Source organism: Aegilops tauschii, chromosome 2, assembly GCF_002575655.3.
Source record: "Aegilops tauschii subsp. strangulata cultivar AL8/78 chromosome 2, Aet v6.0, whole genome shotgun sequence".
Taxonomy (NCBI): domain Eukaryota; kingdom Viridiplantae; phylum Streptophyta; class Magnoliopsida; order Poales; family Poaceae; genus Aegilops; species Aegilops tauschii.
This window is the reverse complement of record NC_053036.3, coordinates 409077746-409100964: the sequence shown is the minus strand read 5'-3', so window position 1 is coordinate 409100964 and position 23219 is coordinate 409077746. Positions and strand designations below refer to the sequence as shown.

General features: G+C 43.9%; 4 protein-coding genes across 5 annotated transcripts; 1 reads left to right on the top strand and 3 right to left on the bottom strand.

The window, feature by feature from the left end:
* Positions 1–1302: 1302 nt before the first annotated feature.
* LOC109774032 (uncharacterized) lies at positions 1303–6886 on the bottom strand. The gene is made up of 5 exons (XM_020332754.4): positions 6453–6886; positions 4736–4867; positions 4571–4638; positions 4275–4465; positions 1303–1699 (listed from the first exon to the last, which is right to left on the bottom strand). Exons 1-5 carry the CDS (start codon positions 6638–6640, stop codon positions 1622–1624), a joined length of 657 nt encoding a protein of 218 aa, XP_020188343.1. The 5' UTR covers positions 6641–6886; the 3' UTR covers positions 1303–1621.
* Positions 6887–10094: 3208 nt separating this feature from the next.
* LOC109774036 (uncharacterized) lies at positions 10095–12763 on the bottom strand. The gene is made up of 5 exons (XM_020332758.4): positions 12405–12763; positions 12212–12292; positions 12011–12078; positions 10844–11037; positions 10095–10585 (listed from the first exon to the last, which is right to left on the bottom strand). The coding sequence occupies exons 1-5, from the start codon at positions 12584–12586 to the stop codon at positions 10463–10465; spliced, it is 648 nt and encodes a 215-aa protein (XP_020188347.1). The 5' UTR covers positions 12587–12763; the 3' UTR covers positions 10095–10462.
* A 977-nt stretch (positions 12764–13740) lies between these two features.
* Positions 13741–17070, bottom strand: LOC109774033 (uncharacterized). Of its 2 annotated transcripts, XM_020332755.4 has the most exons (7): positions 16762–17070; positions 16487–16628; positions 15935–16036; positions 15402–15517; positions 14746–15008; positions 14557–14647; positions 13741–14490 (listed from the first exon to the last, which is right to left on the bottom strand). In XM_020332755.4, the coding sequence occupies exons 1-7, from the start codon at positions 17059–17061 to the stop codon at positions 14116–14118; spliced, it is 1389 nt and encodes a 462-aa protein (XP_020188344.2). In that variant the 5' UTR covers positions 17062–17070; the 3' UTR covers positions 13741–14115. The 2 variants fall into 2 exon arrangements, with proteins under 2 accessions (XP_020188344.2, XP_040255134.2); XM_040399200.3 differs by lacking the exon at positions 15935–16036.
* A 4295-nt stretch (positions 17071–21365) lies between these two features.
* On the top strand, positions 21366–22956 carry LOC109774034 (uncharacterized). Its single transcript, XM_020332756.4, has one exon. It carries the CDS (start codon positions 21582–21584, stop codon positions 22782–22784), a length of 1203 nt encoding a protein of 400 aa, XP_020188345.1. The 5' UTR covers positions 21366–21581; the 3' UTR covers positions 22785–22956.
* The last annotated feature ends 263 nt before the right edge of the window (positions 22957–23219 follow it).

The following is a 23219-nucleotide window of genomic DNA, read 5'->3' as shown; positions in this document are numbered from 1 at the left end:
AAAACGAAAGGGTACTAAATTTCAACTTACTGGGCATGAAATTCAAATGTTCCTATTGTTGCCATCATTGTTTTACCGTATGGCTATAGACAGCAAACATACCATTTGGGTACACTAAGTTCCTAGTAATCATGTAATCTACTAGCTAACCATTTGAATTGGATACTTGACCATTGTTTCTTAGAGATTGTACAACTATTCACATGTGTGTGTAGCCATATATATTTTTTCAATTAGACAACACTTTGTGATAATTTTGTAGATTTGTACATTAGAGGATGTGTAAGTTGTGAACAAAGTTACACACATGTACATCACTACGGAAAGAGGAGCTTAGAGTGATACACCGGAGGAGAAGGATGAGAGGCCACGGTCTCATGGGAACCGAAGCAAAGCAGGGAGTAGTTGTGTAACCACCATCACATGGGGCGGGGCATGCATTCCATTGCTTGGAGAAAGGATCACACTACATGGATCATCATAGATGGTTTCATGTACATGACATTTCCCCGAATTTTCACTGACATTCCATCATGGATCACCAAGTTTTTGGTAGTTGATGGGATTTCACCGCATGCCCATCCATGGTGAACCTCATTGTTGATTTCTAGCTAGCCTCAGAAGAATTTCCACTTAAGGTCTTGTTGCCAATCAAAGATGAGCAATCCCCGCCGAACATGTCACTCCCCCGTCAGTGGTGTGTAAGTCACTACTGACGGTAAGTTACTGACAGGTCCTGATACCCGTCGTTGGAGGGGTTTAAGGGCCTGTCACTGAAAACTTTTCCTAGAGTACTGTAATTTCATTGGAGGAACTATGATTTTCTAGAATTCATCAAAACAGAGTTTTGCATCCACATAGAAAACTTCAAAAATAAACTGTATTGTTCATCATCACAAGAATGTATATGGCTTTGGATAATGACACGCCGAATAAAAACATCATGTGAACATATTGTTGCCAAAGCACCGACCACTATCTATGAAGATAATGCAGCTTGTGTTATACAACTTCAAACTAGCTATGTGAATACTACACTCATGAGGCATACATGTTCTTGTGCTCATGAATTGCAAAGATGAAAAAGGTAAAGATACAACATACTAAGCCATATGATAATCCAACAGATATATTTACTGCTCCAAGCATCCACACTCAAGAAACTTGTGCAAGGAATTGTAACGACGACGCTTAGAGAAGTCCAGAATTTAGGGGACGAAACAATGTGTTAGGATTTAGAAAAAAAAGAGTGTTAGGATTCAGATCTCCCGCTAAAGAGTTTCCCTCTCTGAAAGAAGGGCATGTGGAATTCTACTTTCATACGCATGGTAGATTGTACACACTCAATCTCATTGTGAGATCTGAACAACAAAGAAGAAAGCTCTATTCGTACATATATGACTACTTTTCATGTATGTTTCGGTATAGCCACGGTAGAAACTATGCTTGTGTCCCCCGTATTTTCTAACATAGAAGGTGGACACAGGTAAACAATGGACTCAAAACCGGGGTGTGCAAGCCTGCATGCATCGATCTGGCTTACAATCCGATGAGAAGATGATCCTATATTTATTTGTTAACTTCTACTATTAGTAACTGTTACTTTTATTTCTTATCCCATTCATCTCGATCCCTTCTTCATGCCCTTCCCCATGAAAGTATCCACTGCAGCATCCACCTCCTTTTCTATCTCTTCAACCTGGTTTGAACCAAGCAGAAAGTTAGAATAGAATCAATGATGTATGTCAGCAAACATCTTTGCATAGTAACCACCTCACGCTTTAGAGTGAATTTCAATTTTTACCTTCTACATTGACATTTTTATACGATAATTACCTCATGTAACAGTTTTTCATTTGAATTGTCCTATTTAACAAGTGGTTTCCAATCTTTGCCCCATTTAGTGAAAGTTTTACCATTTTTTACTCCATTAATTATTTTGGAGTGATCTAGTAGGTGGGTCTCGGCCATTGGGTACACATGGAGTGCCACCTTTTGCATTTTTTCTACTCCTAAACCAGTTCTCGTCTCTAAGTTGGACCCGCCTCATGAACCCTGTTCAACTATTTAGTTGCCCAGTTGCACAATGCGGTGTATATGTACACCTGATGACCGTAAAAAAACCCGGTCTGACTAAGCCTTTCTACGTGCACATGGAAGAAAAGGTAGGAGGAAATACCTGCTAGATCACTCTCAAAAATTTAAAAGGAGTAAAAGTGGGCAAACTTTCGCTAAGTGGGGTAATCTAGGTGAAAATTGCTAAATAGGGCTATTAATGTAAAAAATGTTTAAGTAGAGGATAAAACTAGAGTACACTCTTAGTGCTATTAATTAGTTGCCATCTAATGCCATTGAGCTTCAGACGATATTTATTTTACCATTTTTTGCTGGAAAGTTATTGTTCTACTCTTTATTAGATGGGTTTATTCATTTTGATATTTACATGTGCTCTATGCATGTCTCACAGTGCCGGGCAAGAGTAGGCTACATTCTCATAAATCAACATGTGTCTCCAACTACCAAATTTAGCAAGGAACTACACTAGGTAGTGATTTGCACCACCATACCATGAGTTAGTTAAGCAACAATAAATACAGTACAATCAATTTTGCGAGCAAAGACAACGACTACAGCAAACAGGTAACTTGTGCGCGATTGCACCGGTACCACCACACCATGAGCTAGGTACTCCTTGGATTAAGAAGCAGGGACACAGCTTCCCCAACTTGGTGCACCTTGCCATTGCGTGACTGGCATACGGGTCCACATGTCAGCCACCCAATGGCAAGGTGCCATACGTCAGAGGATTGAGTGTAGATTTTTTACCCCATACCAGTGTATCATCTACTTAGACCATTTTGTTTGCGTCAAGGTTTGTGATATCCTTATATAGAATTTTCTTTTTTTATCATTTCTTCCAAACAAGAGAACATTTTTCCTTGAAACTTTGTAGATCAACTTTACACAAGTGTCACTCTTTATATAAAATGTCTCTGTGTTTTTTATGAAACATAAATTTGTCAAATTTTTAATTTTGGATGAATTGTATCATTTTTAAAATTTATGTTGCGCCAAAAAATCTGAAAACTTTTCTGCACATGGTAGCACTTGTGTGATGTTGATCTGCAAAGTTTCGATTTCAAATGTTCATTTATGTGGGATAAACAAAAAAAGAGAAGTTTTCTTGCACGAACTTTGATGCAAAAATGAACGGTGAGGATAGAGGGTACACTGGTATGGAGGTACAACCAAAACTTTCCCTAGAGGAATTCGGACATTGGATTAAGGATATATTTAGTTCAATTCAAAAAAGGTAAGAATAGAAGATAAAAACAATAATAAGAAAGAAATATATGAAAAACAGAAGATTTGAAAACACATGAATGAATTACATGAAGACAGAAGAAAATGAAAATCCTGATAAACACAGTCAAATAAAAACCAAGCCACGTGAAAATATATAATTAAAATTTTCTCATGGCACTAAAGACCCATCCTCCTGTTTGTTTTCGAAAAGGGGATAACACCGGCCTTTGCATCATAGGATGGAAATGGCCAATCATCCTCATACTTTGTGTGTGGGATTCAAAAAAAGGTCCAAATGAATGTTAAATTCCGGCAATTTTCATTGAGGATCTATTTGGTTCATAAGTAAAATGGAGGAAAATAGTAGTAGCATCAATTTTTCATTCAATGATGCACATTATTTTCAAACAAATTAAGCAAAGGAAAAAACAAATAGAATTTCCCTTTGATCTCAACTTTAATAGAAAATAATGGAAATTTTCCAATGCACTTGGACCACCTTTTGGAAATCCTATACGTGAATTATGAAACCAAGGTTTTTAGTGGCATAATATCCTTCTAATTATACATTCTCAAGTGGTTCAACCTTGATCTGAATGTGCTTATTAGGATTCTCCTATTCATGTGAACCAAACATGCATGTTAATAAAATTCTTGTATTTTTCAATCCTATGTTTTGCACATACATTTTTATCATATTTCCTTATATTTTATGTTCTTATGTTTTTAGAAAGCTGCAAACCAAAGAGGCCCTGAAGAGCAAAGGAAAAAAGAATCATCTATTGTCATTCGACCCATTCATTGAACCAAACAGGTAATTAAGTAGTGTCAATAAAGAAAATTTTCCTATACCTTTTCTTTTTCTCACTTTTCCTACAAACCAAAGATGCATACTTGACGCAACTAAAAAATGCACTTAACGAAAAGACAAATAGGGAAGTAAGACGTTCATAGGCAATTAACCTAACCTTGTGGATTAGGGCCTCGGCTTCCTCTGCATCCTTCTCTATCTCTTCCGCGATGGCTTTGATCCTGAAGGCTGCCTTCTTAAGGTTTTCATTACCAGGAAATGCTATGACTTCGTCTGCAAGTTTGTCAACCACATCCGCCGCTTTCTCGATAGTCTCGATTGCTACCTCTGCTGTCTTCTCCACATTCTCTATTGTATGTTATTTATGCGCAAAGAGAAAAGTTGAAGTAAGAATGCACATTAAGATCCAAATAATACAAACGTCAAGTGGTGATATATATTGAACTTTTTTACCTTCCATTGCTCTCATCTGTCCGTAAAAGGATACTGCTCCAAAGACGCCACCAACGACCACCGTTACCCTGAGAAGCTCATATAGCTTGTGAATGTGAGAAGGAATTTGATCAAGCAAATTCCATCATATGGGACAAGAAATGCTCATTACTTTTCTGTACTCACAATGAAGATTTGTTGGGCAGCGGGGATTTTCCTGGTAATTCCCCAGGGTCTGAACTAATTGCAGCCTCTTTGTTGGGTATTGGTGATTTTTCTTCTGGCAGTTCTCCAGGACCGGAACCAACTGCAGTAATTCTGAAACAAAGCAGGTGAAAGTTTATGGAATGACCTTGCACAGTAGGATGGAAAGTTTATTTATACTTTTCATACATGCTAGTGTACGCAAATGTTTTTGTTTTTAGATAATTATACATACAAGCTAATAAGATGCTTGTTCGCCAACAAACGACTTACTATCTATCTATGTAGACAAAAAAACTTTATTTATTTATCTATTCTTGTAGTTATCTATTTATTTTTTCACATTTAATTCATCAATATTTATTAAGAGTAGTGAATGTTTATAAAAAAAACTATGAACATTTTTTTAGAATTCACGAATATTTTTTGGATTCATCAAATTATTTTAAGTCCGTGAAATTTTTTAAAGTTCACAAATATTTTTAAATTTGCGAACCTTATTCAATATCGCAAACACTATTTGAAATCCACGAATACTTTCAAAAATAATGATTTAAAAATGAATTTTTAATTCACAACATTTTACAAATCCATTTTAAAAAATATGTAAACTTCTTTTCATTTAATGAACTTCTTCAAATAAAAAATAGGATAGCCCACCTTTTATAAGTTAGCAGTGGAGCGAGAGAAAAACTAAGCAGGCGAGCGGAGTGGGAAGCTGAGGTGAACAAGCGAAAACTTCATGGCCGCCATATGAGTGTTATAGCAGCAATTTCACGGTTTCAACGTGGAATAAGAGCTCCCAGTGGGCTCACAACTACCAGTTGACATAGAGACCAAAATGTGTATGGACACCACAATCACACACCTAACAACTCCACTCTCCTCTTCTCAGAATAAATATCATCTTAAACAACAACCCAACACGATATACAAATAAAAAAATACCACCAGAACATAATTAGAAACTAAACCAACATAGATAAAACCAAAAGGAAACAACCGGCAACAATAACCTGCTACACAAAAATAATTTAATCTCGTGGCCAAGCGGATTTTAGCCTCTAGTCACATGCATTTTTCACGGCAATTAAAATATGTGTAGTGCCCGTCTTACTAGAAACTCATACATATATTACTTACTCTTTTCATCTAAAAACATGTTCCAATTTATTTACTATATCATCGCTTGGTTTTGGTTTCATTCAAATAGGGCGAACAACATTTTCTCCTATTGTCACATAGTATGTTGTAGAAACATCTTAATAAATCCACAAGATCTTAAATCTCACTCAATCATATCGAACTTGCTTATATGCTATAGGTTAGATGTGATGCATGGCCAAAAAAAGTTGTAAAATTTCCCATAAAAAGTTATAAATTTAGATGAATATGGAAGGAGAACAATATATCATAATCATGCCGGCAAAAGTTAACATTTCTCTAGTTCACTGCAAAAGTGATAATCCAGTTCACCTAATTCAGTTTTGCCTAGATCGCGATTGCTTGACTCATTTGTATCATGTTTTTCTTTTTTTGAGGATATCATTTGTATCATGTTAACAGCAGATATAAAATAAGAATAAATTTGCATGGGCTCCTAAGAACAACATGTTTACAAAAGAAAAGGTGTGAATGACAAATGCTAGCTGATGCATCATGAAAAAGAAGCTTAGAGAGAGAAAACATACGAACATACCGTGTTGCTCCTCTTATCCGCATCGGTGGAACGGTACAGCTGGTGCCCCAAGACTTCATGGTTAAGCCGATTCGGATTTGCCGGCGGTGAGCTGATACAGAAATACATGTGTGCCGTTGTTGCCGAGAAACCTCTGGAGTGCATGGCGCCAACGTTTTGGAAGTAACGCATGACATGAGGATCGCCATGAGATTTCAAAGGAGTCTGCTAACTTGTTCAACGTTGAAGCTATATCTTCGACGACGTTGCTTTGTGGCAATCTTCTCGTTTATTTTTCTCTTTCTTCTGCAGGGTTCTGCTCAACTTATATCTCATCAGTCTGCGCCAACCGTACGTATAAAACGACAATGCAGCGAGAAACACGAGGTCATGTACGTACACATGCACGATAGAGATAAGGGGTCCACACACACTTGTGGCCATGCATACAGCTTGCATTTTCCAGCTCCTTTCCTTTGCCTATATATGGAAGTACCCGTGGCTACTCGCGTGTAACACGACGGTATGCCGCCAAAGGGGCGTTCTCACAACATCAATAATTATGTTATACCACAAAAGAGAATAAAAACATTAATTGTGTGTACTAGAATTGGTCTAACAAGGACAGCACTCTCATCTCCGTCTCCATGGAACCGCAAGCTTCTCAACGCCCACCTTCTCCGTCCTTGACGCCATGCAGTGGCAGAACCAGGGGAGCCGGCAGGGCCAGCCCCAGCAATGCTATTCATACATTCGGATTTTACAAAAAGTTTTATTAGAGTAGTGTAAAAAACGCTCTTATATTATGAAATTGAGGGATCGGAGTAGTTTATTTTGTGGCAGTTAGCTAAAATTAGGGAAGCAATTACAGATCGGAACACACTAGTGCGTGCTTTACTGTACAACGCTTTATTATGTAAGAAATAGCATTTTCGTTTGGGGGGGCGCTAGGGGCCGGCCCACCGCCACCAGCTCCCAAACGGTCATCATTTCCACCATCGGATTAAAGCGCCCATGGTCATTAGATGAAATCTCATAAATCGCACTGAGTCGTCCTCTCCCAAAGCTCGGGTATCCCCTCGGGCGCACCCTATGATGCCGGGAAAAAAAGGATCACCGGTCGGGTGCAGCCCGTGTACAGTCGCTTGCATCTCCGCCAGCCGCACCGCTCCCAGCTCCGTCGGACCATGGTTGCAGCATCCATCCCGACGTTGATGCCCTCGTAGCTTCGTTGTCGTGGTTGCAGCACTCATCCCCCATGTGTCGACGACCTTGCAGCTCCGCATGTTGCCACTTGCAACTATCGGGTCGCGGTTGCAGCACTCATCCCTCATGTGTCGACCGCCTTGCAGCTCCGGTCGTCATGGTTATAGCTCCCCTTGTCATGGTTGCAGCACGGCCGTTGTTGCTTGTCGCTCGCGTCATCGCCAGTTGCAGCTCATGTCGCTGACGGTCGCAACATCCCAGTGCGTCGGTTGTAGCTTCGCCTTCCGCACAGCTCACACACACAGACACACTGCACCTCGCCGCTTCAGCTCGTAGCATCGCGCAGCGCCGCACGCCGCGCGCCACATCTCGCACGTAGGGTCGCAACATCATGAGACAGCAATGTAGCATCGCGTGTTGCGCCACCGCCACCGGTCTTCTCTTACAGCATCGGTGACCCCCGCCCCTGCAGAAGCAACGCTCCTGGTCTACTGCATCCCCGCGGCGAGCGGCACTGATGTCTGCAGCACCGGCAAATCCACCCACCTGTAGCATCTGGTGCCTCGTCCTGTGCAGCGCTTGGCGAGTGGTGCTGGTGCAGCTGGGGAAGGAGATGAGGGGAAGGAGAGTTTGATGCGGGTCGTTACAGGAGGAAGAAAAGTAGGGGGAAAGAGCCATGATGGGTCTCGTGTACAACTACGCGCGCGAGAGCACGACCGGCGCGATCGTCCGGCCGGTCGGCTGATTTCAATCTTTTCCCTTTTCGCTTCTTGTCATATGCGAAAGAGATGGAGGCACTAGTAATGGCTCTCATGTGGTTTACCTTCTAACTATGCAATTGGGGCAAATACTTGTATGTAAATGATTGAAATTGACCGGCCAATCGGTGAATGTAATCCTCCCTCGGTTCTTAAGGAGGACGTGAAATGCGAAAAGAGTGTGGAACGAGTGCACTCTGAACGCAAACGAAAATGGGCCAAAGAGCATAGATTCAGGCCTTGCAATGCATGAAAATGCAGACGGTGAAATTATTTGTGTGACATTATATGAGGCAGAACAATAATAAGGGGAACCACCTAATGAAAGAGTTGTATTACAAGTATCTATGTGTGCTGCCACGGAAATTGGAGCTGCTGGAAATACGTTTACAATGAATGTGCAGGTCGGCAATATTATTGCAACTGCCCTGATTGATAGTGGAAGTACTTCTACTTTTACATCTGTAATTTAATGTAAGACGTTTTTACAGTGTAAGTTGAACATCTTACATTAAGTCTCAGAGGAAGTAGTAAACAAGCTAGATTGCTCTCCTGCTTCTACTGCCAAAATTAAAGTATTGATTGCTAGTGGAGATGTTCTTTGGAGTGAATTCACTTGCTTTAATTGAAACTATCATATCCAGGTAGAGAATTTTATTGACACTTTCAGAATTCTAGTACTGAAGGATATGACATAATTTTGGGAGCTGGTTGGTTAAAGAGATATAGTCCAGTGGAAATTAATTAATATAACAATGGTGATGGCGTGATGCAGATCACAAGCTTGGAGGAACAAGATTACTATTGTTGTGGATGATAACATACCTCTATCCCCTCCAATACAAGCTACCAACACACCTGAAAAGTCACTAGAGCAAGCAATATGTGGGCTGTTTTTGTACATTGTTGCTACATCAGAATTCAGAGGAGTCAACTTTCAAGCAACAGTTTCCACCAGTAATAGAGGAATTATTGGATTTATTACAATGATTTATTTCAGGAGCTCACAGAACTTTCACCTCCTTGTGACTGTGCTATACCACTTACTTCTGATACTAAAATCGTAACTCAGAGAGCATATAGAATGCCACACCATCTTAAGGATATTTTGCAAACAATAATTAAAGAAATCCTGATAGTTGGTGGTATACAGCTTAGTTGCAGTCCTTATTCTTCCCCTGCTTTGCTAGTGAAAAAATAAGGATGAAACTTGGAGGCTATCCATTGATTATAGAAAGCTTAACTCTCAAATTATTTAAAACAAGTATCCAATCCCAATTGTTGAATATTTACTTGATGAATTGCAAGGAGCGGAAGTATTTTCCAAGATAGACATGAGGAATGGATATCACCAAATCAAAATGAGACCCGAGGATGTTGCAAAAACTGCATTTCTACTCATGTGGGGCATTATGAATATGTTGTGATCCCTTTGGGCTCACAAATGCCCTTGTCACATTTCAGTCCTTAATGAATGTAGTGCTAACTCCTTATCTACGAAGAATTGTAATTGTTTTCTTTTATGACATACTAATATATAGTGTTTCTCCAAAAGAACATATGCAACATCTGTCTACTATGTTTGAAACACTTATAATCAATAAGATGTTTGCTAAACTGAAAAATATACTCATTTGCACATGATCAAGTGGAGTATGTAAGGTACATTATTTCTAACCAAAGGAGTGGCTAGAGACCCAATTAAAATTCAAGCACATAATATAATGTCATGGATTGTTCTTGGTACACAAGTGTAGACTGTTCCTCGGCAAGCTTTGATGGATGCAAGACCATCATTCAAATGCGACGCTTTCTGATCAAAGAACAGACATTGCAGCTAACCATTTCGTCCCTAATGGGAGGCTAAAAGTGGTCCAATAAAGCTACCACTTACGAAAATAGTTCAAAGTCGGATAAGCGTTAGCCTTGTGCTTGAACATTGGTTTGGTTTCTATGAAATGGAATCGGGAATCCGGTCCGTGATGATCTTAAACAGGGAAAAGAATAGTACAAAGTAATATCTGCATTTTGCCTCGATACTCTGTTAACACCTACTAATAGTAAGTGTTACTTCTGTTTCCTATTGACATCGTCTCCTCTCACGGAGTTCTTTCTCAATGATCTCTCCTTCTTGACCTTCTCAATTACAGAATCCACTACGGAATCCATCTCTTTCTCTATCTCATCGACCTGCGTTGAACCAGGGAAAAAAATGTTAGTCCTTCCAAAAAAAAGGGAAAAAGGTTAGTAGCTCCACACATAAAAGGTCAAATATCTTGACATAGTAAGCACTACACATTTTAATTAATTTCCTCGAACCAAATAGAGATTAGTTGTCATGTAGTGCATTAAGATTTTCCCTTTAAAAATCCATTGATCTTTTTCTAATTAAAAATGCCATTGAGCTTAAAATCGGGGAGTAATAAATTAGTAGGCAGTTAACCTAACCTTCTCAATTAGGGCCTCGGCTTTCTCTGCGTCCTTCTCAATTTCATCTGCGACGGCCTTGATCCTGGATGCTGCCTTTTTGAGGTTATCATTACCGGGAAATGCTTCAGATACATCATCAGCAATTTTCTCAGCCGCCTCAGCCACTTTTTCGACCACCTCAATTGCAACTTCTGCCGTCTGCTCCACCTTATCTATTGTATGTGATTTACACACATGGAGTGAAGTTAAAATCAAGATGCACGTAAGATCGACATAATTTGGGAATATTATTTTCAGAGCACTGTTACTGTATTTCTTTTCTTCCAAGTAAAATGTGCTATTTCATCATGAAAAATTTCATGCACATAGAAGGCATAAACATGTACTGAAGATTGAAAAAAATCAATTTTTAAGCATTTTTTAACAATTTTTACTGTGTGACAAGCTTTTCATGAGTTCGTGTGGACAATGCTGGCTTGTATCTCCAAACGAATAAAATTCCTCTTAAAATTCAAACATTTCTATGCACCTGTATCTAAATTTTGTCCTCATGAAAAAACAATATGTAGAGAGGAAATGCCCAGGGTCTCCTTTTTGTGATTTTGTGACCGTTGTGAGAAAGGGTAACCCTTTTACTCGCCTGACGTCTAGGGTAGTGTGAGGTATTGTGGGATCAGATCACTCTTGAGCACTAATGCGTGTCCGAACTCCTAACTCCTTGTGGCAGTATCATGGTTAGCCTCAGGCTTTCCTTCCTGGGGTGCTCGCTTACACTTTGCTACTTGCTAGGTGATCTGGAATTGTCGGAACAAGGTATGTTTGGAACATCGCGTGGTTTGCCCACCTTTGAAAATGGTTCTGCCTATGTGCTCCTCCTGATAGGACTGAAGAAGGAGGCTCACAAAGGAATCCTGAAGATGGGCGCCGAATGTGGTGCAGAAGGCGCGCGATCTCTAGGGCCCTTAGCCTCTCAGGACGGTAGCACCTGGTAATATATCGGTACCTGATTCGCAGATTCTTTTCAGTTGTCTTGCTCTCTGGACGGTAGTAGCTGGTACTCTATCAGGTTTTGGCACTCTTTCTCTTTTCCTTTCTCGTGGGACTATGTTATGTCTGTTACGGAACTAATGGAAAAGGTAGTAGCCCACGAGCATCAGGTGGTAAAGCTATCTGATTTGGATTTACCTTCCAGGGCTCTCATCTGTCTGTAAAGAGGCACTGCAGCAAAGAAGACGCCGACGAGCAACTTGACCCTGAGAAACTCGTAGCTCGTCAATGTGTGAAGGAAATCGACAACAGATTCAGAAATACGGTAGTACTCGTACTGTCAAAAACGCTCTTATATTATGGGACGAAGGGAGTACATGTTAACACTTCCGTACTCACCATGAAGGCACGTTGGGAACTGGGAAGTTTCCTCCTGGTCGGTCTCCAGAGGAGCTTGAACCGGCTGCGGCTGCGGGGATCCTGAACAAAATAGGTGAATGTCATCATGTGTAACAATCTTGTAAGATACTGCCATCAACATACTAGCTAGTAGGAAGCTTAGACAGGGTCTTCACAACGTCAGTACACTCACTGTGTTGCTCCTCTGGTCGTCGGCTGGACACGGTTGATGCCCCGCGACTTGATCGCTATGCCGGCGACGGCTTGCCGGCGACGAGGCGATGCAGACACTAGTGAGCCCCGTCGTTGCCGAGAAACCTCCGGACTGTATGGCGCCAAGGATCCGGAGGTCAAGGAGCTTACGGCTATCGCCATGAGTGAGATCTAAAAGGAGCCTGGCTTTCTTCTTTTTCGAAGTTGAATTACTCTTTTATGAGCTTATTATAAACTTGTGGCGATCTCATGGGGTTGCTTTCTTCTGCGGAGTTCTACTCATCAGCTTAAATACTAGTGCTCCTGTGCACTAGTCTGCGTACCAACCATGATAAATGGACAAAATGACAACCGATACGCATCGCACGAAGATAACATAAAGTGCAGAGCACGCGCTCCTCGTTGTCTGACCGCCGCACGCAGTCGGACCGGACCCGACACTCGCGCGCGTCATCCGCGAGGAGACCCACCGCCACTTCATATTCATCTCTTGTCAGCGTCTCTCTTGTATGAGTTGTGTCTTCTTCTTTTACCAAGCTAGCAATATAAGTAACCACAGATAGAGAAGTGCATGGATAGGCCGGAAAATGCCAACGGAGGCCAAGCTCCAGGGAGCTCAGTATTTTGAAAAAATCAAAATTTATATTTCAAAGTTTCAGAAAAATTCAAAAAAAAAATCCACGGTAACTTAATAGATTTCCGCACGAACGTGTAAGAAAATTATTTGAATTTGGTGTGATTTGTAGGCTGTACAAAAAAACAAAAATCCGGCCCAACAACAAAAATTGGCCCATTTTAGAAATACGTTTTTGTCTTTTTTCTATACGCCACGTGTGAAAGTATTTGGTTTTGAATTTTTGCACAGACGCAATACACATGTGTGAAAGTGTATACAAACAATTTCAAATTTTTTCACCTTGTGGAAATTTGTATTTTGAAAACGAGCTCCGTGGAGCTCGGCCTCCAAAAGCCCCCACCCATGGATAGGCCCTCTTTGCGAGGGGGAGAGGCAAAAACAAGCTCTCTTTGCAGGCAGTGTACCATCGGCAAAATGACCAAAACTACTGAGTAACATGTTTGTCAGAGCTGAGCTGATCCAGATCAGATCTTCATCACCACCATAATGCGTCGCTCCTTACGTGTCTGTTACAAATGGCTGTGTCCCTATTTTATTGGCAATAAATGAGGCAGGTCTAGCTTCTGGTAAATCCATCTGTGACGAACCTCTCTTTCTCAGATCAGATCGCACATGCAGAGATCTGGGGCTAGGTGGTTTGGCGCGCAGGAGAAGGGGATGGGAAAGCAGAGAACAAGAATGAGAGACAGGGAACAGTAGATGAGATTCAGAGTCTACACATTTGATGCCTGTCTCAGGTTACAGACACATATAGATAGCCACCTGCCGAGCCCCCATAGGGCCACTACACCACAGGCACACCGAACCACTAACCCCGTTGGGCCACAGCGGAGAACCTTCCCTGCCTGCTTTGTCACCTGCAGCTTCTGAGCACGGCACGGAAGATGCGAGCGTGACACGATCATGCTAAAACTGAAGATTACTGGTCTGGTCTGTCATCCTAACCATGTCACCGTGCAAACCATCAAAGCAGCAAAGCTCCCTTTTTGTAGATAGAAGCACATAATGACCATTAGTATGGTTCGACATATGAGGTAAAAGAAGAATTCCCATCTCATGGTATTGGCATTGTCAAAGAAACCAGTTCAAACCGTCCATCCTCAACATTTTTCCCGGGGTTGACTGAAATCTGGATGCAGAATGGACTGTTCTTGCCTTGGTTCAGCAGGCATTTCATAACAATGAGCCAGATAAGATGAAAATCAAGCTTTCTTTTGGTTCTCTTCCTTTTAGCAGTGCCTGTCTTGCCAGTGCCATCTAGCATCCCAGAAATGCTTGACTGGCCAGATTCACAAGTATCTACCAGCATGCAGTGCCGGCTCTTGTAGCATTCGGACACATCATCTGCGTTAATATTAGAAAATAGAGCCTCTGCAACTTTATTCTTCACAAGCACAGGAACTTGTCCAGTTTGGTCTTGCACATACATCTGCAGATCATGAAGATATGGTTTTACTAATCTATTTTCAACAAAAGAAACTGTTTGATCTCTTACCATGAATGGTTTATATATCTGGCCAACAACATGGAGATACTTTGGATTATCTGGGCAATCAATTGGATAAGTACTGTCTCCATGAAGATTTCTGCATAGAGATTTTTATAAATCATGACAAGCAGAGCAATATAGATTTTGGGACATATAACTGATGAAATGTTGACAAGATGACATGCATTTGCATACTTTTGGTATAGAGGTAAACCACATAACTTGCATCCAGCAGCAATAAAATCTCTGATGATATCATTATGTCCATTCAAGGTATGTTTCTCAATGACTGACAATTGCCCCTTCGTTTCAGGGCCAAGAGAACCCATTAACACAATTTTGCTAATAGATGCAGAAATATTCAAATTACATGGTTTGCTCTGAGGTAGTAGTTCTGAGATGGAAAAGAAGTCTGCCGAATCATTTTTCATTCTTTCTTTCCAATTCTTCGATATCACCTGCAGTCAATATAGGAGTTTTATTGCTTCCATAGTATATATTTTTAAAAGAAAATGTTAATGTTATAAGTTATCCACACAAGAAGACAAGTTAAATAATCATGATCTACTTCTATCAATAGAGAACTTATGGAGTAAAACCATGAATGCCTTGATCTTGTTGTTCATTTATTAACATCAACATAACAGGTGTAATTGTGATGTAAGATGAAGTGAAAACACAGGAGTGACATTCAAAGGATTTTTATGACCATCTTATAAACAAGCTCATGTTAATGAAATCCGTTTTTTGAACCTTTAAGCGGAATGTAAGGGCAGAAGGAAAGAATTGGAGATGTAGATTGCTACCTATCCAAATCAAACTAAAATCACACTGCCTTGGCAAATTTGTACCTGCTGATGATTTTCCGCATGAGTACGTTTGGTGTGTACGATCCACTCTGACACTCGTCTTAATTTTGATCTTGTAGCATTGCCGACTTTACAATTAATTATGAATTCATCAATTCCTAATAAAAGAGCCCATGTGTTAAGTTATCCAGTAATAGTTTCTTTTTCTTCTAGACACAATTATCTGCTGGAAAATAAATGTAGATGCTAATATAAACATGAGCCCCACAAAACAAGCAATATCTAGATAAAATATTGCAGAGAGGAATATTTTTATAAGATGGAAAGAACAATTAATTGGAAAGGTCTCGATTTCAAGACCTGGCCAATGTTCAAATATAATGCCCACCTTTTCCCATCAACAAAGCCCTTACCACTGTTAGTCTAATATATGTTTCCCAATTTCCTCAATAGTAAAGATGGTAAAAACATTGTTGTAATTACTCCTGGGTCACCGCATTTTGAAGTAATACAACCAGGGCAGTGCCAGTAAAGATCAAAGAGCACCAATGAATAAAACAAATGCAAACGCATACCTTCGGATTGCACTAAATCTTTAGAGTTCATCAAAATTTGGACTGCAGACATCTGAGCAGCCCTTCCCTCCAAGCCATTTCTAAACTCTACTATCTTAATATCTGAAGCAAAGGAACGAGAACGTCACACCAGATGCTGTTTGCATGCACATAAGTTATGTGGACATGATAAATCGGAAACAAGCTGACCCAAAAAGGGCCATTCTATGCTAAAGTGTTTCCGAGAACACAACTAATTACAGTACCATTCGAAAGACCAAATGGGGATGGTTTCACTTACTGTAAATTTTTATCAATTAAAAGAAGGTACAGTATTACTCCCTCCGTTCCTAAATATAAGTCTTTTTAGACATTCAAATAGACTACAAGATACGGATGTATGTAGACATATTTTAGAGTGTAGATTCACTCATTTTGCTTCGTATGTAGTCACTTGTTGAAATCTCTAGAAAGACTTATATTTGGGAACGGAGGGAGTAGATTGCAACTGAAAGCATTACACAGGTAAAATTGAGATTAAAAGAGAGACCCCTCGGATCCTCAGTTCCATACTCTGCAACAGTAAAACATCGCCAGCGATTATCGTCGAGCTAGTAGTGTTGGACCATAGAGAGACGGAGAAGCTCGACCTCGTGTCATCACCAACCTCCAGAATAACTCTGTGATACGTCCTTCCGGTTGCAGCATTTTGCTCCTGGGAAAGCAGAAGCAGATTCTAAGCCTCGGAGCGACATGGCCAAAGATACGTTGACATCGTATCACTCCCTTTTTTCCCCATTGGAGAAGATTATTATTTCTACTAAGTGGAAGTAGGGATTGCTCGTTACCTGGTGGGGAAGGACACGGCGAACGGACGCCAGGAGCTGTACGAATCCACCGACGTGGCCGGCGGCCGCCGACAGGTCGATCAGCGGACCGTACCAGCTCACGACTGCGGCCATTATAGGTTCGCAGCCGCGCCGCCGGTGGGGTAGATTGGGGTCTTCCCTCGGACCGAACTGTGGCGGGAGCGGCGCCGCCGCCGCCGCGCGAGGTCGGGTGGTCCGCCTCCCTCGGGAAAATATCCTGTGCTCCAGGTCATCGAGTGCTCCGCCTCCCTCGGGAAAATATCCTGTGCTCCAGGTCATCGAGTGCTCCGCCTGCTCCTGGGCTAGCACGACGGTTCGATCCACAACGTAGGCACGGGATACAGCTGGAATGCCCCACCATTAAAATTTTGTAAAAAACTCCCCGTATTAGTACATAATAAGTGCGACCTACCCATCACCTACCTAGATGTGTTGCACTGTTGCCCCCAATTTGGAACAAAACAAACACAAGCAGACCAGGGCTTCAGGAACAGGCGGCGCACCTCGCCGAGTGCTACGCTGCGAGGTCTGGGACGAGCTCGCCACGGCACTGACGTACATCCAGTGGACCAGTTGCCCCATCCCCGCATCTGCCATTCTCCACATCGGCCCCCTACCCCACCCCATCCGGCGACTAGCTCTGCCATCCGCCGGCGCTGTAGAAGAGAACTCAACTCTTCAAGTATGTTGTGCTGGATTCAATCCTTCACGATGGAAATCTCCTCGATCTTATGACCTTGTGTTATTAGTATTGTGCTTTTTGGTTCTAATCCCATTGTTCGTTTATAATGATCTCCTAAGATGTAGCTAATTCTGTTTTGGGTAAAATGTGGCTATTTCTCTCTATCAGGCGGAAAAGAAAATTACTCACTGAGAAGAGTTGATATGTTCTACTTGGACTAGATGTTCCAGCAATTAGTGATTGTGGAATTTCAGCTACTTATGGCTTCCCACTGTACATGAGACGAACTAATTTCATCTACATGTTCAAGCACCTGAATAATGAGTCCCCTCTGTATTTGTTCAGTATTTCCATTGAAATAAAACCAAAATAGCTTTACCTTGTTATCAGCTTGCTGAATGTTTGTCGTGTGCACTTCCTATGGAACATGTGTTTGTTTTTGTATACTATATTGAAAATTCATGCTACTGGCTATACCATAGAGCTTTTTATTTTTTTGTGTAAATCTGTACCGAAGATCTGATGTCATCTTTACATGTGTTGAATGATACTATTTTTAGGGGATGTGTTGCATGGTACTGAAAACATCTTGAAACGATCAGCTACCAGAGGTACAAGATGTGTGTGGTGTTTCTGTTCCAAAACTGATGGCATCACGTCTTTTGGAGCTAGGTGATAGGAACGTTACAGTTATTCTATCTTTGTATTGGGGTGCTTTCTGTAAATTTGTATGATGGGGAACGTCCAGGTTACATCCTGTACATATATATTTCATCCAAGGGATGTGTTGTGTACGGAACAGCTGGAGTACTCCATCCTTCGGAGTACACGATACGTTCTCCGCCTCCCTCCTCCCAAAAGGTTGCGAATTGTTTTCCTTGCGGGCGAGGTTCCTGGGCCTCTGAAACAAGGCCCATGGCACTCGCGAAACCGCCGCAAGTCTGGCCCACATAGATACAGTGGAGATTCTCCACAAAAAATCACAGACACAGTGGAGGATCTTCTAAAAAATATATTTATTATTTGCAGATGACAGTCTGCTGTTTTTCAAGGCGAATGGTGTGGGTGCTAATGAGGTTTCCCAGTTGTTGACCACGGGCCAGCGGATAAATTATGACAAGTCTTCTATATACTTCAGTAAGGGTGTCCCAGAAGCAGTGTGAGGTGAGATCAAAGTACTGCTAAACGTCCCTAATGAGAATTTTAATGAGAGATATCTGGGTATGCCATCTGATGTTGGGAATTCAAAGAATGGGGCTTTTAAATATCAGAAGGATAGGTTATGGAGTAAGGTTCAAGGCTGGATAGAGCACACAATGTCAACAGCGGGTAAAGAAGTTTTTGTCAAAGCAGTGGCTCAGGCAGTACCGATTTACTCCATGTCATGTTTTAAATTGCCTAGAGGTCTATGTGAGCACCTAAACATGTTGATAAGGAAATTCTGGTGAGGAAGCAAGGATAGCCAACACAAGCCGCGTTGGGTATCTTGGAAAGTTATGACGCAAACGAAAGGTATGGGTGATTTGGGCTGCAAAGATTTTGAATTATTTAATCTAGCAATGTTGGCAAGACAAGCATGAAGGCTTTTGCAACAACCAGAATCTTTGAGCGCCCATGTGTTGAAGAGCATCTATTTTCCATCTTTATCCATATTGCATGCAAATCTAGGAAGCCATCCTAGCCAAATTTGAAGAGCTATTATAGAAGGCAGAGATATCCCGAAACAAGGTTTGATCAAATAGATTGGTAATGGCAATACAACAATTATATGAGAGGATAATCGGTTGCCGCGCGATGAGATGTTGAGGCCTTATGGTGCTTGGTTACTAACCCTCCGGCCCTGGTTGCCGATTTGATCGATGTTACTTCCGCAACTTGGAATAGGCAGCGGGCACATGAGGTGTTATGCCAATGGATGTACCAATCATATTGGGGATACCATTGTGTGCAAGGAACATGGAAGATTTCTAGGGTTGAAACTTTGAGAGAAGCGGAGTATTCTTTGTACGGTCTGTGTATACAATGATAGTGGCGACTAAACAGAGGCGGGAGGCCTAGCTAGAGGCGGGAGGCCTGGCTAGAGGGCACCGCTGGGTCATCAAGCACTAACAATGAGGAAAAGGCTTGGAAGACACACATGTTCCTACTAAAATCAGAATGTTCCTTTGGCGTTTGTCGAAGCACTCAATCCCGACGGAAGACGTGAGAGCCCATCACCATATGACGAACTCTACCTCTTGCGTTTTATGTGGCTCGCCGGATTCATGGAGGCATTCGCTACTATAGTGTACAGTCGCTAGGTGTACTTGGGCCCTGGTGGACGATGGGTTAGCCTAGCAGCTGATCGCCACGACAGAACCCAATGCAAGGCATTGGCTATTTTCGCCGATGGATTCCCTCTCACACATGCAGTTCATTCAAATAGCTGTTATTATGGGCTATCTGGTCTTCGAGGAGAAGGCAATTTATGAGGGCATATTCCAAAGCCCACAAACTACTCAAATGTTCATTGTCAGGTACATTACAGAACTGGAGATCCTAAAGGAACCAATGCAAACACATAACACGGGCCCAAGAGCTGCACCAAGGGGTGACCGAAGGCAGAAGGCACCACCGGCGGGCTTTGCTAAAATCCATATGTGGATGCTGGTGTATCGATGCCATCTAGAGGCGAGACTGCACCCGCGGCCTGTCGAGATGATCAAGGTAATTTGGGGGGGGGGGGGGGGGGGGGAGCTCGGCCCTGGTTATCCACGGTATACACGACCCAGCGACACTTGAGGCAGAGAAGCACTATCGTTGGCAGAAGACCTTCTGTTACATAATTTTGTGGTGGCTTCAGACTCCAAACAAGTCGTTGGAGACATCCACAATGGCTATCAAAGGAAATATGATACTATCATATGGCATCAACGATTCAAAAACACTCTGTCAAAAACAAATCGCAGCTGATCTGATTGGATTTCAGTCAAACAAAGGCCACCCAAATAACAAAGTCTGCATCTGATCTGAGTGCTACAAGCAAAAAATGCAGCTTGCTCGTCCAGCCTTGCTCCTCCAGTCACAAGATCAACAGCAGCCACCCAAATACAAAAGTCTGGATCAACAGAGCCACCCCAACCGCAGCCTTGCTGCTTCATTTCTTCTTCAATCATGTGGCCGACGGGGTGAATTGCACGTTGCTCCTCCCGTTCTTTTTCCCGCACCGAGGCCGTCCAGCCGCTCGAGCTTGAGTCAGGGACGTCATGTATGGCTAGACTAACCCCACGATCTATTCCACTGTATGTGGTTTTTTATCAATAAAACCTAGTTTATCCTTAAAAAATTAAAAAAAAGACACGGTAGAGGACAGGACTGAACTGCGGTCAACTAACTGGCGCTCGTAGCGGGGCACCAAGCCGCCTCGTGCACGAACCTGAGCGGCCGTCGGTGCGCAAGTGCACGAGTTCTTTTTTTATCAAGTCTGCACGAGTTTTTAGTGCTAGCCAGAGGACATCTCCACACAATCACACGCCCGCGTACCGAATCTCCACTGCGTGTGCGCGTCGGTTGGCTGACGAAGCAGCTCGGGTAGCAAAATGGAGCTCGGTTGGAGAAAAAAGAAGAGAACTTCAGATCAGATCGCTCGTATATAGAAGATCGACTGACAAGTAGTACCACCAGCCATTCGATGCACCATCACATCACATCAGCTCATCCTGGGCTGCTGGCCACGTCACTCCTCAAGTCATCGTCTCGTCAGGTTGGAAGAAAAGAAGTCAGAAGATTGACGGGAGAGGCAAGCATCCGTCCGCCCGGCATCCGGTGCCCCGCACTCGGCCGGAAAAGCTGCCCACGGGCCGAGTTTTCTACGCGCCAAGTCCAACTTGGCCACCAACCAACCATCCACTTATCCCGTTTGCCAGATGCCAAGTAGTGGCCGCCCCGCCCCGCCCGGCCCGGCCTCCCCCAGTCGAGTCGACGCGCCGCCGCCCCGGTCCACGGCCTCCTCCTCCGCCTCCAAAGGAAAATCACCCGCACGCACGCACGCGCACTTCCACGACCTTCCCCCCACTTTCCCCGCCCCCCTCCGCCAGTCCACCGCCGATGCCGCCGGCCTCGCCGCCCACCTGACGCCATGCCGCCCCACTACCGCCGGATCCTCTTCTCGGACGACTGCGATCCTTGGTACGGCTGCCCCACGCCTCCCGCCCCTCCCTTCTTCACCCCTTCCCCATTCCCCTCGCCTTCCTCTCCGCCGCCGATCATATCGCCTCCTCCTCCTCCTTCGCCTTCCTTTTCTTTCTATTTCCCTTCCCCCCCGGACCTTGCTCCGTCCCCTTCGCCCGTCCATGACGGCGGCGGTGGTTGGAGTGACCAGGGAGGAGGAACTTACGGGTACGGCGCCGTCGATGACCACCGCCGCCGCTTCGTCACCTACGTCCTCTGCGCCGCCGCGGCGCTCGCGTTCCTCTCCCTCATCCTCCTCGGCGCCTCGATCGCCGTCCGTCGTCGGCAGCTGCGGCGGCGGCGGCAGGCGCTCCTCGCCCAGCCGCCGGCCGCCGCGACCAACGTCGGGAACGACGACCCGGAGGGCGGCGGCAGCGGCGGCGTGGTGCACCACGTCTGGTACATCCGGACCGTCGGGCTCGACGAGGCGGCGATCGACTCGATCGCGGTGACGCGGTACCGCGCGGGGTCTGGGCTCCTCGGCGCCGCCGACTGCTCCGTGTGCCTCGGCGAGTTCAACGACGGCGAGCTCGTGCGCCTGCTGCCCAAGTGCGGCCACGCGTTCCACGTCCCCTGCATCGACACCTGGCTCCGCGCCCACGTCAACTGCCCGCTCTGCCGCTCCGACGTGATCGACCCCGCCGCCACGACCGCCGGAGCCGGCATCGAGTCCGACTCGAACCCATCGGCTGATCCAGATGTGAACGCCAACGCCGCAGCCGAGCAAGCGGCTGCCGCGAGCGATTCAACGCTGGAGCATGAAGACGACGAGGAGGACCAGGAAGCGCCGCGCGTGGAAGAAGACCAGCACGAGCAGCAGCAACCCAATTCGCCAGAGCCAGAGCCATTGCCGCAGCTCCCGGGCCCGCTGCCGCGGAATGTGCGGCGCGCGGCGTCGATGAACGCGGCGATGGTCTCAACGGCGGCAGACGTGGCCGCGCTGGACCGGCTGCCTGACGCGGCCCCCGAAGGGGAGGAGCGGAATGGCAGAGAGAAGCATCAAAGCGGTGCGACCGGCCATCCGAGCACCGAGAGGCCCGCGCCCGGCGGTCTCCCGAGGTCCTTCTTCGCGCGGCACTGCCGTGCCCGGAGCTCTGTGCTGCCGCTGTGACGGTGCCGAGACCCCGAGCTGAATTTTGATCCTAGTCGCCAATAATGTGTTACCCGATCAACGCCCCAAATGTGTGTGATACCTGTCGCTTGTAATCTCAAAACCGATGATTGCGAGTTCAAACGCGAAATGCAGCAAAGAAACGCGAAATATGTTATGTTGTCTGGTTCTACTTCAAGTGCAATTAAGAACAGAGATCAACCCAGAACAAGAATAGAGAATAGAGGTGCAGGAAGATGTTCTTGTATTCTTGTCTAGGAAGCAGACACTGCACTTTGCCGGCTGCTCTTTTCTTTGCTTTACCCTACATTTTCTTTTCTTCAACTAACATGGGAGTGGATCGCATCATCCGCCTCCCAAACTTATTGAAGGGAAAACGTGCTCTTAGAGCATCTCTAGCCGCGCCTCAGAAAGGCCTTCCCAAACGATTTTTTC